The 15,028-nt window shown below is 35.9% G+C and overlaps 2 protein-coding genes across 2 annotated transcripts; one reads left to right on the top strand and one right to left on the bottom strand.

Moving 5' to 3' along the window:
- The first annotated feature begins 8,385 nt into the window (after positions 1-8,385).
- LOC149673147 (uncharacterized) lies at positions 8,386-10,400 on the top strand. Its single transcript, XM_089840110.1, has 2 exons — positions 8,386-9,052; positions 9,198-10,400. The coding sequence occupies exons 1-2, from the start codon at positions 8,578-8,580 to the stop codon at positions 10,382-10,384; spliced, it is 1,662 nt and encodes a 553-aa protein (XP_089696236.1). The 5' UTR covers positions 8,386-8,577; the 3' UTR covers positions 10,385-10,400.
- Positions 10,401-10,411: 11 nt separating this feature from the next.
- Positions 10,412-12,294, bottom strand: LOC149673146 (uncharacterized). Its single transcript, XM_089840111.1, has 2 exons — positions 12,141-12,294; positions 10,412-12,048 (listed from the first exon to the last, which is right to left on the bottom strand). The coding sequence occupies exons 1-2, from the start codon at positions 12,161-12,163 to the stop codon at positions 10,512-10,514; spliced, it is 1,560 nt and encodes a 519-aa protein (XP_089696237.1). The 5' UTR covers positions 12,164-12,294; the 3' UTR covers positions 10,412-10,511.
- Positions 12,295-15,028: the final 2,734 nt, after the last annotated feature.

The raw sequence follows: 15,028 nt of genomic DNA, 5'->3' as shown, positions 1-15,028 counted from the left end.
TATCAGAATGAAATTTAAGTAATCAGTCCTATTTCTAGCTTAACATTTAAGTTTTGAGCTAAATTCAGGTTTACAAGTGGGGACCTAAACCGTCTTCCTACCTTATATCTGGGCACATTTGTGTATAAATTATTAGATTTTGAATTAGTGTCAAATCCTTTATGGTCCCATCAAGTATTTCAATTTCATTTTTCACACTCGATAAATTTACAAGTGGGGACCTTCACTGTCATTTCAACAGACAAGTGGGGTCTTTTAAACACACATTTTCTAATTTCATGTATATTATAATTTTATAGTTAAAATATTGATTATCAGAATGAAATTTAAGTAATCAGCCCTATTTCTAGCTTAACACTTAAGTTTTGAGCTGAAACTGATGACACGCCCCCTATGATATTCTTTTAATTTTTTTGTGTTTGCTTACATAAGAGTTGCACAATTTTTATTCTTATCTTTGACGCCAATAGACCCTTAATGAAAATAAACAAGTTGGACACCTTTTATCGCCGAGTCGGAATTTTTCGATTAGAGAGTACCAACGCCATCTAGTGGCGAAAGGTTTCGTTGAGTAAATAAATTCATTCGTCTGCTCTTTCAATTTCAAAAAAGTTCAAGGCTTAGTGAACTGTTATTATGTTAGAAGTGGTTATAAAGTTGGAAGTAACACAAAAAATTAAACAAATTATTAATTAATAATAATTATTAATAATTACGTTATGAGCTTGTGGTAAAGCGAAATCTGCTCTAAAACAGTTCCTAAATCACTTTCACCCTAAACTTCAGTTCCCAAGTTCCGCCATTAAATTTTTAAAATACACTTCCTTGCCACTACTGCGCAAAATCGGCCCATAGCCGTCTAAACCAATCAGATTAATATACTGATTACCCAGAATGCTCTGTCAATCCTCAAAAGACGGTTGGGAAATTTGAACGATTTTCTTTAAGTGTCTATTGCTCAAATAAGTGTTATTAAATCCTTTCAGGGGCGTAAATGTAAACCTGAAATGGTGTCAAATTTGGACCCAAATAAACTACTTTTAAAGGTGTTAAAACACACTCCATTTTCTTAGAGTGTACGAAGAGCGGAAATTTTCGGGAAACTTTCTTATGAACTAAAGGTATATCAGTGAAGGCATTTTGTTGTTGATTGAAATAGACAATTTCTATTGTTGGTTGGTGGCCCCGGGTACGCTAAAAACAAACGTGGATAGAAACCGTTTAAAGTTAGATTATCTATCACTTGGACCTCGTAATTTGAAAAAAATTGCTAAATAAAATACATTGCCTCTAGGCCAATCATACTAGTTTACATTGGCTACTCTTACTTCTGATAGACAAAAAAGTTAAAACAATTTTGCCCTTTTAAGAAGAGACTCTTGGAAGTATTGGGAAAGAAACATTAGCATCGTCAAAGAATTCGCCCTGTTATATTGTAGAGAGTTCAGGTTTCATTTAATGGGCCCAGCTGTAGTAAAGCTGATTTCTTGAAAGTGTTTATATGATCGATATTTTTCTTCTCTAAACTCCGGTTTTCGGGCTTAGCGCGGGAGGGATTGGAAATGCACGCGCATTAGCTAGAATGAGAGATTCTTTTTCAGTTCGAAAGGACATTGTTTATAAAGTTTGTGTTACTATTATTTAATTATAGTTGTCGCTGAACATTTTTCCTGACCATTGAATTGGTTTTTAACTACTAGTGTGAAAGACATACTGGCTTTTAGGATTATTATCAGAAGCCGATTAGGCTTTACACATGTGTGTGAAGCATAATACGCCTTTGTTATTATCTGTGAGTATGTTTGTGCTTTGGGTGTGGAGGTTGGACAGATGAAGATACCGTTTCAGCTAAGTGTTGTAAGAACTTATCATACCTCAACCGATGATCTATCTCGAATATTACCTTACCGAGTTAAAAATCATCAATACTCTATTAGGGACCGTCCCTAAACTACGTCACGCGAAAAAAAAAGCATTTTCTGACCCCCCATCCCTCCAGATCACGCTTGGTCACTCTTTTCTCAGATCCCTCCGCTAAAAACCACGTCACATTTCTTTAAACCCCCCCCCTCTGCACTATGATTTGTCTTAATCTACAAATTTAATTTGATTAATTTCTTAAGCAGAAATATTTTGCTCGGCTAAAAATTCAAAGTTCTCTTCCGTTTTAAGCTTTTTCCATCTGATTGACCTTTAGAATTTTAATGTCTGAATGTGCTTTTTATTAGCTTCAAAAAAGTTCCATAAAGCTTAGTTAAAGGGGCACACTTTTTAGGTTTCGACACTGTCACCGAAAACAGACTAATGGAGCTTGAGATTTAGAAAATTTGCCAAAGAAACTAAACCATTTCAATCGGCAGGGGGATTTGATTCATCCTCAAAAATAATAGGGGCGAATAAACAGAGACATAAGAGAGTTTACGCTGTTTATTTTAAATGCGCTATTTAAATTGGCTATAAAAAGGTGTAAATAGTAGATAATTGCTTAAATTTTCTACTATTTAAGCGATGATAGAATAACAATTTTGGTAAATTATTTTAACGGTGGACTATGGAATGTTGTCTTTCCCTCATCTATAACATAAGAGAGTCAATCGGCCTCTTACTGACTTCGTAACAAAATCAATGCTAAATGTGACGTCACGCATAGAAGAACCCCTCCCTCCCCCTTGTCACGGACCGTCACAAATTTAGAAACCCCCTCCCCCCATAAGAGTGTGACGTAGTTTATGGACGGTCCCTTAGCACATACGATGAAACGAAACTAACAAGCCCTCCCCAACCACACGTAGCTAAGACGGAAATCCTAATTTACGTGACTTGTTAAACTCAAGAACTACGGGTTATTGGTCCTCGGGACTAGTTTATTAATTTAAATTCTATAGGAAAACTGATGGGGATGGTTTCGATCCAGTTTCTAAATCGAACCCTTCATGCAAAAGACAGTGTTTCACCACCTATTTAAAAAAGTATGAGACGTAGCAAAACAGCCGGGAAATATATCACAATATGTTCAGATTTCATCAATAATTACAGGTTGAGTCTCTGTTGGTCTGACCAATCGCGTGAGAACCAGTATTCCCGCTATAATTAATTATCTAAATTATTTAACTTCCAATTCCAATCACAGACCCAATCCCTTAAATATTTCTTCACGTTCAAGTTACTCGTACAGTAGACAGCCTATACTGACCGCGGCTTTTCTAGACAAACAGTATGAAACTTTGATAATTTATTTTAAATTAACGAAAACAAAACACGTTCGATGAAGTTGCTCGGTCCTTCTGTGGTTTTAAGAACGGTAGAAATAATGAAAAACGGGTTATTTTCCTTTAATTTTTATATTTTACATTTCAAGTCAAGAGTTATTTAACATGGGTAAGCTCCATAGCAGTTTACCACGGAACCCTGAGGTGAAAATTTCTTCAAATCCACTCTGGGGTGTTAAGAAATTTACACCTCAGGGTTCCGTGATATTTTACATTTGTTTTGTAATAATGAGCGATTAAGATTACTATATTAATATAAACAGGAATACAGAGAGATAATTTACACATGAGCTGATATAATCTCGTATAATTATCTTAAGCCAAAATAACTCAGAGTTTGAGTTGGCTACTCGAGATACGTATAGGAAAAGCCCAGGATTGGGACAGTCATCGGAAGCCAAATATATTCCGTCTAAAGGCACTGCAAGAAGCAGTGTTAGTCAGTTAGCCTTCAACCAAAAACGGACTTATGTACTAAGAACGTCGAACGTAGCAAATTGCCTACCCATCCTCGACTACTTTGTAGGTTTTGATGGGAGTGGCTTATAATTTCAAAACTCGCGCTCGCCATCTATCGGCCTTATTCTAATATATTTTGGGCACTGAATATAGATATTGCGTAAGGCAAGTAAATAATAATAATAACTTACAATTGTACTACAATAATAATTTTGGTATAAAGAAAGAAAAACCACATAATTAAAGAAACTACAATTAAAAATATTCTTAACTTTAAAACTTCATTCCACTAAATCGGGAGTTATATCGCATTGTTGTCCACTTTGCTTTTTTACCACTGGCCCAATTTTAAAAAAAAACATTTAATCACGAAACTAGAGATAAGAATGACATTTTCGACCGCTAGAAGTCACTATATACAAAATTTGTGGATGGAGTCAAATTATAAGCAGACGAAGTTTCTCAATAAAGTATGCGAGGATGGTACCAGAGGCTAAAGCTATGATCCGACGTCCTTAGTACATAAATCCGTTTTTGCTTCAACGGGTAGTGAACGCGGGTTCCATCTGGTGTGGCCTTAGGCACGAGGGAAATAACCTCCAATGACGGCCCCGCACCTGTGTGTTGGTTTCCTCTCAAGAATTTAATTTAATGGCCTATTTGGTAAGTCATATAGAGTTTTCAGTCAGTTTTTTTTAAAAAAAAAAGTTCATCAAGGTAATATTTTATTACATCTAGTGCATTACATTCTAGCATAAGAAAATAATATATAGCTCCCTATAAGTAGGAAACTCTTCATTTAAGCCATGTAAACAGCATTTTCTTCCCTTGAAATTTGTAAAATGTTTCTAATGCCACCTATTAAGAGTTTTTGGCGTTAAAAAGATGAAATATTTGTTAAGAAAATTAAATAGTTAAAGGTATAGAAGTTATTATTATGGTAATTATAACTGATTAAGTACATTTCAAAATTATCATAATGTATATATGGCGCGAGATTTTGTCGAACGAGGCTAGCGCCTACACTTGTACGAGGTAAGGAGTATCCCCGGCCCATCGTGCCTTTCGTGGACACCTTAGGTTGCGGCGGCGGTTTCGCCCCCCTTTTACTCGTAGTACCGAAACTTCTCCCCACGGCGCGTAAAAGCGTAAGCGCGCCAAATTTAGGAGCAAATGCTTTAGTATGAAAATGTACCACGTTTCATACTTATAGGGAGCTATATATTATTTTCTTATGATTCTAGTTAAAGGACCTCAAACATTGTAAGGTTTCCAAGTCTAAATATATATTTTGAATTCGTTACGTGCGGGTATTTCCTATTATTTATAAGTTAAGGTTATTAAATTAACATATTCAAGCGTTTCTAAAAAATTTTGATCAACTGTACACGTATGAACCACGAATTAGATTGGGTAACAACATTGGTTTTAAGAAAGTGGAATATGTATTCGAGATAGGCGAGCTTTAAAATTAGACCACGGAATGGTTGGGGATTCAAATTTTAAGAAATGACAGCAAGGTCCCAGATATAGTGTTGTTTTAAACGAAAACGTTGAAATGTAATTTTTAGAAAATAAACCAATTGGATTATTTTAAGTTATAACGGCAAACGAAGGTCCCTTGTCCGAAAGCACCCGAAATTATTACTGGTTAGTTTTTATTTAAACATAATTCAAGTCTATAAAGTAGCCGTACTTAGAAATATAAAACTGTACTTATCAATTACTTTTGTTTAAATTATTTGACGTTATAAATCTTTTATTTCGATTGTGTGTTTGTTAGTGGTTGCATGGTTATGTAGTTATTTGAATTCACATTTGAAAAAGTAAAATTGTGAAAGTATAGTCTGAACATTGTATTCTTTAACATTAACTTAGTCTGGTAGTCGAATGGTTATATAAGTGGTATAAGTAATACTAAAACTACAATGGAAAGCAGAACGTAGTAATGAGAATTTCCAGTGGCAATTATTGCGTATTTCATTTGCGTCTGAACTAAAACCAGGTAGTAGATCAAAAACACTGGTTTAAAACCTATCTGCTCAACAGGGAACAAATTCTATACCACAACAGTCATAATTGGGGGAAAACGAGACGTGCGTCAGGGGGTCCGTCAGGACAGCGTCATTGTTGTTCAACGTGTATACATCGAAAATGCACAGTAACTTAAGTTTTTGCGCAATCTAATGAATATATGGACGACACTGCCCTATACTTGGGGCAGCAATTAAAAATGGAAATGGAAAACGACCTAATGAACTTTAAGTATAATCTTAAATCCAAGGGACTCATTATAAACGGATGGAAATCAAATTTTATGCTATTTACATCTAACCGACATATGAGTAAAGAAACGAAGGAAATTAAATCTCTGTGTGGAGAAAATATAAGTCGAACTTCGACATACAAGTACCTAAAACTCAATAGATTAAAATGACTTCGCTAGAAAAATACGATTTTAAAATTGCAGTGAGTTACCATTTATAAATAATTTTGAATGTTAATTGGTGAACTTTTACATTTTTTGCAACATACATCTCATAAGTGTCCAGAGGAGGAGATTGACCATTTCTTTTCAGAAGGCTTAGCAATTTCGGCACTACAGTATATTTTGCTTAATTTATTAAACGTATAAGGTAATGTGAGTATGAGAGATAGCCTGTACATGCGTTTCGATAGCGCGGCTCCAGTAGATCCCCTACAAGGCGATTTTCCTTCTGAACTCCGGGCTTGGCTTGGCAAAGGCTATAGAGGGAAGGGATTTATACATGCACGTATAAATCCCGCCCACAAATGCCTCTAGCTTTGCCAAGCCAAAACTCTAGTTTTTAAGGAAAGTCAACTTGTAGGGGATCCACTGGAGCCGCGCTATGCATTAATATTTCAAAATTTGTTTATTTCTTGCTGAAATAATTTATAATAGGGAGTGGAAACTCTTGCCCTTGACAGTGCTAAATTCAATGCAGCTCAAACAAGTAGGCTGCGACGCTAAAACTGGTCAGGTAAATTTCCGGTCACAAGACACTCCTTTAATTTTAAAGTTTGACCTCAATCACTGGGATTGTACAATTACCCAATAAGGTTCGCGATTTCGAGGGTGGCTGGCGTCATTTGGAGTTATTTTAAGTCAGACGTTTCCCTTACCCTGAAAAGGTAGTGTCCATCTCCTCTAGAGACCCTCCCGCAACATTTTAGAACCACGCTAGAGGGAGGGGCCACAAAAAATTATACCGGAAATAGACCTGGCCAGTTTTGTTGATTACTTGATTTTTGAGCTTCATAAGATTCCTCAGTTTCCGCTCCCTATTATATATTCTCTCTGTTTCTTGATGGAAGGGTCGGGAATGAGAGAGGGCCCTATTGTGGGGTCGGATATTTCTCTATTTTTGGGGTCGGATACTTCTGAATTTGTGTCTTTTGATCTTTATAATTCTTTTCTTTTTATGTATGTGCTAATTAAATAGATAACGATGTGGCTACTATAAAGCACCAGCCCTTGGGCCATCTTGTTTATATATAAGCATTTTAAAAAGCTTTTCGTTTATTACATATTGAATAATGGTTTGTCTAATAATACCAATAGAGAATCTGGTTATTGAATCAAATTTCGTGGCAAAACAACAAAAGTACATTCGAAATTTTAATGTGAATCATTAATCTATCGACAAAATTGACTTTGGTGCGTAATCGACTTTTAAGGAGCCAATTTTAATTTCTTCAAAATGGATAAAATCTCACAAATGGCGACCACAGCGGCGATTGAAATTCCGTAAAAGTAGATGGTGAAAACGGGACTGAGAAACCCAAGACACATTGGAGTCGTCTCTTGCAGTTGATTGAAGTCCGTCAAAAGAAATTTCCGGGTCATAAATCCATCGAACGTTTCTCTACGAGTTCCTTGACGAGTCTCCAAAAACCTTAGTGTTCTGAATTAAAAAAAATAACTAATCATATAGAATAAAAACAAGTAGTCGTGCTTATTGTAGACACGCATTCAAAGACAAAGCTTATATTATTACAGGGATAGACGTAATTTTAGAAGAAGGGATGGACAACAGATTAATCTGGTCGCGCGTCAAGGTCCCGGACCCCCTTCCTCGGAACCGGGAAGGTGTGAAAGAACAGGTGGGTCATAGCAACAGAGGTAAAAGGAAACTACGTATTTTCGCCGTCCCTGTCAGCAACGTCATCAAAATATATTTGAAATCAATAGAAACGTTTGCGTGTAAAAAAAGGAATACACATTTTTTGAAGTATTTCTTTAGTTCATGTACTGTATGGGGTTTGGGCACTCCCGTAAGTCCAGGTTCTGGGCAACTAAGCTTGAAGGAATACGACATAGTTGCAGGGGCGTTCCGAAGGGACTAGGTTTTGGAGGGAGCCCACTTAATTTTGCCAACTAGAAACCAAAATTTGCCAAGTGACACGTAGTAATGTAGTATCATGTTCCTCAGGGTTCGAAAAAATTATAGGATAATACGCATGCCTGATAATAATAAACTAGTAAGTGAAATAGTGACTAATTATTTTAAAAATAGTGAACCGAAAGTAATTTAAAATGAAAAAATTAATATATTAAAGATCTGGGTCGGGAAAATTTTACTATGCCGTTAACACTCTTTCAAAGCAAATCACTGATTTCCGTAATAGACCCTTAAAGAAAATAAACAAGCTGGACACCTTATATCGCCGAGTCGGGATTTTTTCGAATAGAGTACCAACGCCATCTAGTGGCGAAAGGTTTCGTTGAATAAATTTATTCGTCTGCTCTTTCAATTTCAAAAAAGTTCAAGGCTTAGTGAACTGTTAGTGTATTAGAACTTAAGTGGTTACAAACAAATTATTAACAATGACTAGTCACCGTGGTACAGCATGTTGTGTACACAACTGCAAGAGTTATTCACGTGTTCACCGTGACCTAGTTGATAAAAAGATAAGTTTTTCTGTTTTTCCTAATGATGTTGCCCTTAAGGAAGAATGGATCGCCAGAATTCAGCTTAGTTTTGATATGGATGGTGATAATCAACCTAGATCGTCGAAAAAACTAAGATGGCAACCAAAAAAATATAGTGCTGTTTGTGGCCTTCATTTTAATCACGATGGAAAACGGAAGTATGAAGACAAAGTTCCAATATATATCGGCAATTATGTACTGCCAAAAAACATTTTCATCTCGGACATAGTTGTGTTGGATAGCGATCCGAAAGGAATTCTTATGGAGATAGGAGCGGAAGTAGAGCTGGGTTCGAAAGTGTCCATGCAAGAAACAAGCCCTGTCAAAACCATTGTAAAGAATAAAAATAATCTGCAAATGTTTCATTTAGGTATTCCTCTAGCCATGAGCAAAGATGCCACTGTTAGAGCTTGAGAAGTATAGCTTTCCTCAGCTGCGACATTGATATCTTCCGCTTATTAAGGCAAGAATAGTAAAATACATAAGTGGTTATTACATTTGTAATTTCATTACAGAACACCCATATTCTTCTGGTATTAATATCCAAGTTAATGAACTTCGAAAACAGTTGGATTTGATTAGGATCAACGAGAAAAAGTTGCAGCAGGATTTGATGGAATCAGAAAAATCCATTGTTTGTTTAAGAACAGAGAACGCCCAGTTGAAAATACAACTTCAGCGATTACAAGAGGATGTTAAGAAAAAAGAGTCCGAAAGTCAAAATAATAAATTTCGTTTGGAAAATGTCTCGAAAAGCGATAAGATGTTAAGATTTTATACCGGATTTTCTTGCCTTGAAGATCTGAATATTCTATACCGACAAATTGAACCAGCGTTACCTAATGTTTCACTCTATAGTAAAGGAGGTGGCTATATAAGGTCAACGGAAAGGAATGAATCTTCTCGAGGAAGGCCTATGGTTATAGAATTTAAGGACCAGTTATTTTTAACATTATGTAAACTGAGAGTTGGGCTTCTAAACCAAGACTTGGCTTACCGCTTTCAAATATCTCTGACTAGTGTTAGTAATTACATAACTACATGGTTAGATTTATTATACAGAAAGCTAACCATCATCCCTATCTGGCCATCAAGACAAGTTATAAACGAGTACATGCCAAATGAATTTAAGGAAAAATTTCCAACAACCAGGGTTATCATTGATTGCACTGAGTTTTTTATTGAAAGGCCCTCTGACTATGGTACTCAGTGCGATACCTACTCAAATTACAAGCGGCATACGACAGCAAAAGCTCTTATAGGAGCTACGCCAAATGGTTTTATATCATTTATCTCCCCCTTAGCTCCAGGTAGAGAAAGTGATGTGGAAATAACTGCCAAAAGTGGTCTTCTGGAAAAATTGGAAAAAGGTGACATGGTTCTTGCGGACCGAGGATTTTTAATACATGATCTATTAGCTGCCAAAGGAGTAGATCTAAACATTCCCCCATTCTTAGGTGGTAGGAAACAATTATCATTATCAGATGAAGTTAGAACTCGAGAAATTGCGAATGTAAGAATTCACATAGAAAGAGTTATCAAAGAGATTAAAAGTTTCCGTATTCTTAAATTTACGTTTCCCAATTCAATGCATGCAAGTTTAGAAAAAATTTGGTACATTTGTTGCTACCTGCAAAATTTTATAAATGAACCACTTTTAGACAGAAAAGAATGCCCAATTCAAGTGGATATGGAATTTTAAAAGTTTTTATTGAGCAACGAAGCAATTTGTACTTTGTGTTTTTATCACAACTAGCTTTGTTAAATGTAAATAGGAACAGTTTCTTTAAAGCTTTGTACCTTTATCACAAATGTTAATCACAATTTAGCTAAACATTAATTAAAAAATGATCAAAGTAAAAGGATTCAAGTTTTGGCAACATTGATTCAAAAAATAATTCTTGGTTAAACTGGATTCTTTCACAAAAACAGTCCACTCCTGTGTCGACAAAGAAATCGCACCATGACAAACCAGTTATGCCTAACTGGCCTTGCACTTGATAAAAATAATTATGAGTGCGGTTCAAAATGACTTTTCCTGTTACGTCTCTTTTCAAACATATTTTGGTTTTCAGATTGTTTCCAGCAATAGCTTCGTCAATACTGAGTCCGAGTTCTTTAGCCTTTGCTAGGGTCTTAATTTCTATGAGGCCAAACTCTTTAATATCTTCATCATAAATGAGCCCATCTGGAGACGTACCTAACGCAGGCATACCTGGATTAATAATTAACCCAACTTTGAAGGTTTTAACCTTGTTGTTTTTCATTGCACAATATTTTTGAAGAGCAGTTGCTTCATTGTCTAAGCCTTCTCTTACATACTTTAATTTGCTTATATCTACACCGCCACGAACTGTCGCAACAAATTGTGGGGTCACTTTCGCTTTTCTTTTAATGATTGACCCAAAATGTGATGTAGTCACCCTAGATTTCTTTTCAGTTTTCCATAATTGGCATGAAGACTGCTCTCTTGTGTATTCTTCTATTTTCCTTGATTCTTCTACAGTCACTTTAACTGATTCTGGAAAATCCAATTCTGAACTTCTATGTATAAGCTGCGTAGGTAGTTTTAGCCTCTCTATTTCGCTGTTCAAAGACTCGTCAATACAAATATCATTTTGGTTAACAATATGACCATAGGTGATTGGAATGAATTCTGATGGCATATGATTTTCCTGTCTTAAGATCACCTGCCACATTCTCCTTTTGTTTTGAGATTTAAAATCCACTTCCAACTTCTCTAGTTGAGACTTGTTTTCTTCGAAAGAAGGGTTAACAGGCAAAGAAACGTAATTTGACACACACAGCTTCCTTGAGCTTCTTTTACTAACTTCTTTCCCAGGAGTATGCTTTGTAAAATTTAAAATACTGAAGTTCGTTGTGGACAAATTATTCTTCACGTTCAGCTTCCCCCATTTTTGGGCAATGTCAGTTCGTGAAACATCATTCGGAATGAATGTCAAACCTTGCATGATACAGTCCCAGAGAAACCACAATGTTGCAGCCACATGAGAACAAACCCCTCCTTGACCTGATTTACATTCACAAGCCCCTTTCTTTATATTGCCACTAACAGAATCCATTACAATATGAACAGAATAAATGGATTTAGCAGTATATGAAGCGTGGACTTTAGATTTGACATGAGAGATTGATCTACTCTTCTCGTGAGATATTAAAACGTTGGTTACTTTTTGCGCTTTGAACATTCGATAGCCTTTTAGTTTATGCTTCCCGCTCTTTCTTGAAAAATGGTGCCTATGAATAGTTTGATCATTGAAAGTATTAGGGATATTCTTGAGAAGTTTCGTCCAGTTTCCTTTTGGAATGGCGTAAACTTCATTTGAAAGGTTTGCCAAAGCAGGTCTGAAATTATAAAAACTTTACTAAGCCTTTGCCAAAATCTAAAACTGTGTAATTTCAAAATTTTCAATGACAAGCTTAGGAAATCTCCTTACCTTTCTACGATTTCAGACTCCATTTCAAAAACAACAAGGTAATTAAGTTGTGAGCTTGTGGTAAAGCTCTAAACCAGTTCCTAAATTATTTTAACTCGAAACTTCAGATCCCGACTTCCGCCATTAAATACTCCTAGCCACTACTGCGCAAAATCGGCCCATAGCCGTCTAAACCAATCAGATTAATATACTGATTACCCAGAATGCTCTGTCAATCCTCAAAAGACGGTTAGGAAATTTGAACGATTTTCTTTTAGGGTGTATTCGGTCTTCTGTTTCTAATTAATGACGCTATAAAAGTGTGTCTCGGAATGAAACAAATTCTATCGTTTGATATATAAAGTCAAATGCTCCCTCGTATAATAAATATGGCTTAATTCACTCCAATCATTTTGACAAGATTTATTATTGTTATAAATATAAGCAAACTATTTCGTTTGAATTTAAAGGGTATGGAAATTTACAATTTCATATCATATTTAGCACGAAAGTGGTATTATGTTACACTTTCGAGTCTCTACTTTCAACTATATCAAGTTTTTAATATAGTTGAACCAAAGTTTCTATTTTTAAAATCCATTGGAAAATCACGAAAACTCAGTTTCGATATATAAATCATTTTGTCTTGTCAGCTTGTTCGGTTGGTTTATGACATCACTATGACGTTGTGGAAAAAAGCGCGGGGAACCTATACGTGCGAGCGCGAGCGCGAGCTATACGCGTCTCTAGCTCTGTCCATGCTTTGATAGCGGAGAGAGTGGCACCATCTCGCGTGTGTGACGTCAAAAACAAGAAAACGTAGCCTTTCTTAAAAAGTGGATAATAATCTCATATGAAGCGTTTTCAAATGCATATTGCCAAATAACTAGAAATCGGAGAATTAAAAGCTTGATATTTTTGAATTCACAGTAATTAATTCTATCGTTTGCTATACGTATAAATCAGAGGTTTTTCAAACGAAGCTTCTCATACCCTTTAATAAGGTGTAAGTTATATCCGGAGCGAGCGAAGCGAGGTCCGCAATTTTTGGACTCTGGTCAAATCCTAGATAACACATTTTCCGGTCACTCGGATACTTATCTAGACTTTAAACTTCATAGCAAAATATTTTTCACTGAGATTTCCCCGACCTATTATGTCCATTTTCAATTTCCATGACTTTTCCAGGGCGTGTACGAACGCTTGTACTGTACAGACTAATTCTAGGAGAGCAGTCGCTCTCTTAGATAAGACTTGATACTGCCTCTAATGCTAAAGGAGGGTTCTCTGATTGGCCGTAACATTTTTCGTATTATGTTTGCTGCTTTGAAATTTTGCCAGTGAACAAAAATTTGTGCCCTAATTTTGTGGGTAAAATCTCAAAGAGATCCAACTAATAGTCAATTCTATAATGAATAAAGTTGTTAAGGGTGGTTTTAGAATCCATAAAATTAATCCGACATTTGGTGAAAAATACTACATTTTTCCATAGACATAACATGGGAATTTTATAGAAAGTGGGGGTCAACCCCGCAGGGATATAAGGAAAACTATTCATTCGATACGTTTGGGAACCATCTTAAAAGAAAGAGAACAGTCCATAGATGTGCCTTTTCTTAGTTTCATTAAGATCAATTAAGTTTAAGTATTGTTTTTTATTATTATTAACACATACTTTGACTTACGTTGTTTGGGTTTTGGAATTACGGCGTTTTACCACTGTTAGAGACACGCATTTTAGCCCTAACTTTTTATATTGGACTTACGGCATTTTTGTCGTGATTCACGCCGTTAGAGGGTGACAGGGCTCTATTAAAAAAATTGCCTTGACTACTAAAATAAATCAAAATCTGGGGGTTCACTAGTCAACTTGACAAAATTTTAGGGCGGGGGGAGGAGCCTCCCCCTGTACCCTCTCCAAGGGATCGCCCCTGCATAGGTGCTAACTGCTTCTTGTCTTCCGGAGGGTTGAACCGAACCCACATCCTAATCAGCGACATCCTGGCCTAGGCGTCTCAACCAAACCGCCTTAAAACTTTCTAATATATGCATTCCTGGTATAAACGAATCTATAAAAGTGATGGCACAGTAATAAATCACATTTTTGATTGTTTCGGTTAAAGTATACTTTTAAATGTTATAAATTATATAACAAATCCATAATGGAACAAATGCGTGATTATTTGAATCCACATTAACAAGATCTGAATATTTTTTATACAGGTTAATCATAGCTATTGTTGTCACGATATTTAAGAATTAAAAGAGTTAGAACACTTTAGTTAAAGAAGATATTTAACGTGATTTTAAATAAATTATTAAAATCACGTTAAATATCGCCTTTAACTAAAGTGTTCTAACTCTTTTAGAATCTGAATATTTTATACCTTTCCGCATCTCCACTCATTTGTGAGTGACAATCTTTAAAGTCGTTCTTGGGATATAAATAATGAGCTAACCTAAAAGGTATCCTCCCAATCGACTTAAGGTGCTAGTGCCATAATTTTCGTCATAAACCAACTTAAAATTCGAAAAACTTCCTTGAAAAATCGAGTTCATTAAGATATGTTTACTTTTGTATTTGGTTTCGTAGCAATTTATAAAATTGCAATCAAAGTTTTGTGTTTGGAAAAGGCCAAGTTAAAATTTTGTTTCGTTCGATGAGGAGTAAGGAGAAATTTTCTCTTTAGATGTCGCTCACGTGACGCCTGTTTGTGTCCCAGCGCCGCGTTAAGCCTATTTTATTCAGATTCGCGCGGCATTAGTAGACTGCGCGCTCGCGCTTGGCTTTTCCGCGACATGCCGTGAGTGACGATCAAGGAGAAAAACCCGCCAAAAATCTTATCCACAAATTTGCTTTTGCCCCCCAAATTTCAAAATTTCGAAGTGTTTTTCTGTGTTTTCCCTCA

The sequence above is a fragment of the Phalangium opilio genome, unplaced genomic scaffold (assembly GCF_054372755.1).
Source record: "Phalangium opilio isolate 3A_F unplaced genomic scaffold, DU_Popi_V2 ptg000053l_1, whole genome shotgun sequence".
In the NCBI taxonomy this organism is placed as follows: Eukaryota; Metazoa; Arthropoda; class Arachnida; order Opiliones; family Phalangiidae; genus Phalangium; species Phalangium opilio.
This window is presented reverse-complemented; position numbering and strand designations above follow the sequence as displayed.

What these genes read in the sequence shown, in the direction of transcription:
- LOC149673146 (XM_089840111.1), bottom strand. Translation starts at nt 12,163, where the DNA reads ATGGAGTCTGAAATCGTAGAAAG. An exon ending in GAGTCTGAAATCGTAGAAAG is followed by an intron (nt 12,049 to 12,140) that starts GTAAGGAGATTT and finishes TTATAATTTCAG; the next exon opens with ACCTGCTTTGGCAAACCTTT.
- LOC149673147 (XM_089840110.1), top strand. Translation starts at nt 8,578, where the DNA reads ATGACTAGTCACCGTGGTACAGCATGTTGTGTACACAACTGCAAGAGT. An exon ending in TCTGCAAATGTTTCATTTAG is followed by an intron (nt 9,053 to 9,197) that starts GTATTCCTCTAG and finishes ATTTCATTACAG; the next exon opens with AACACCCATATTCTTCTGGT.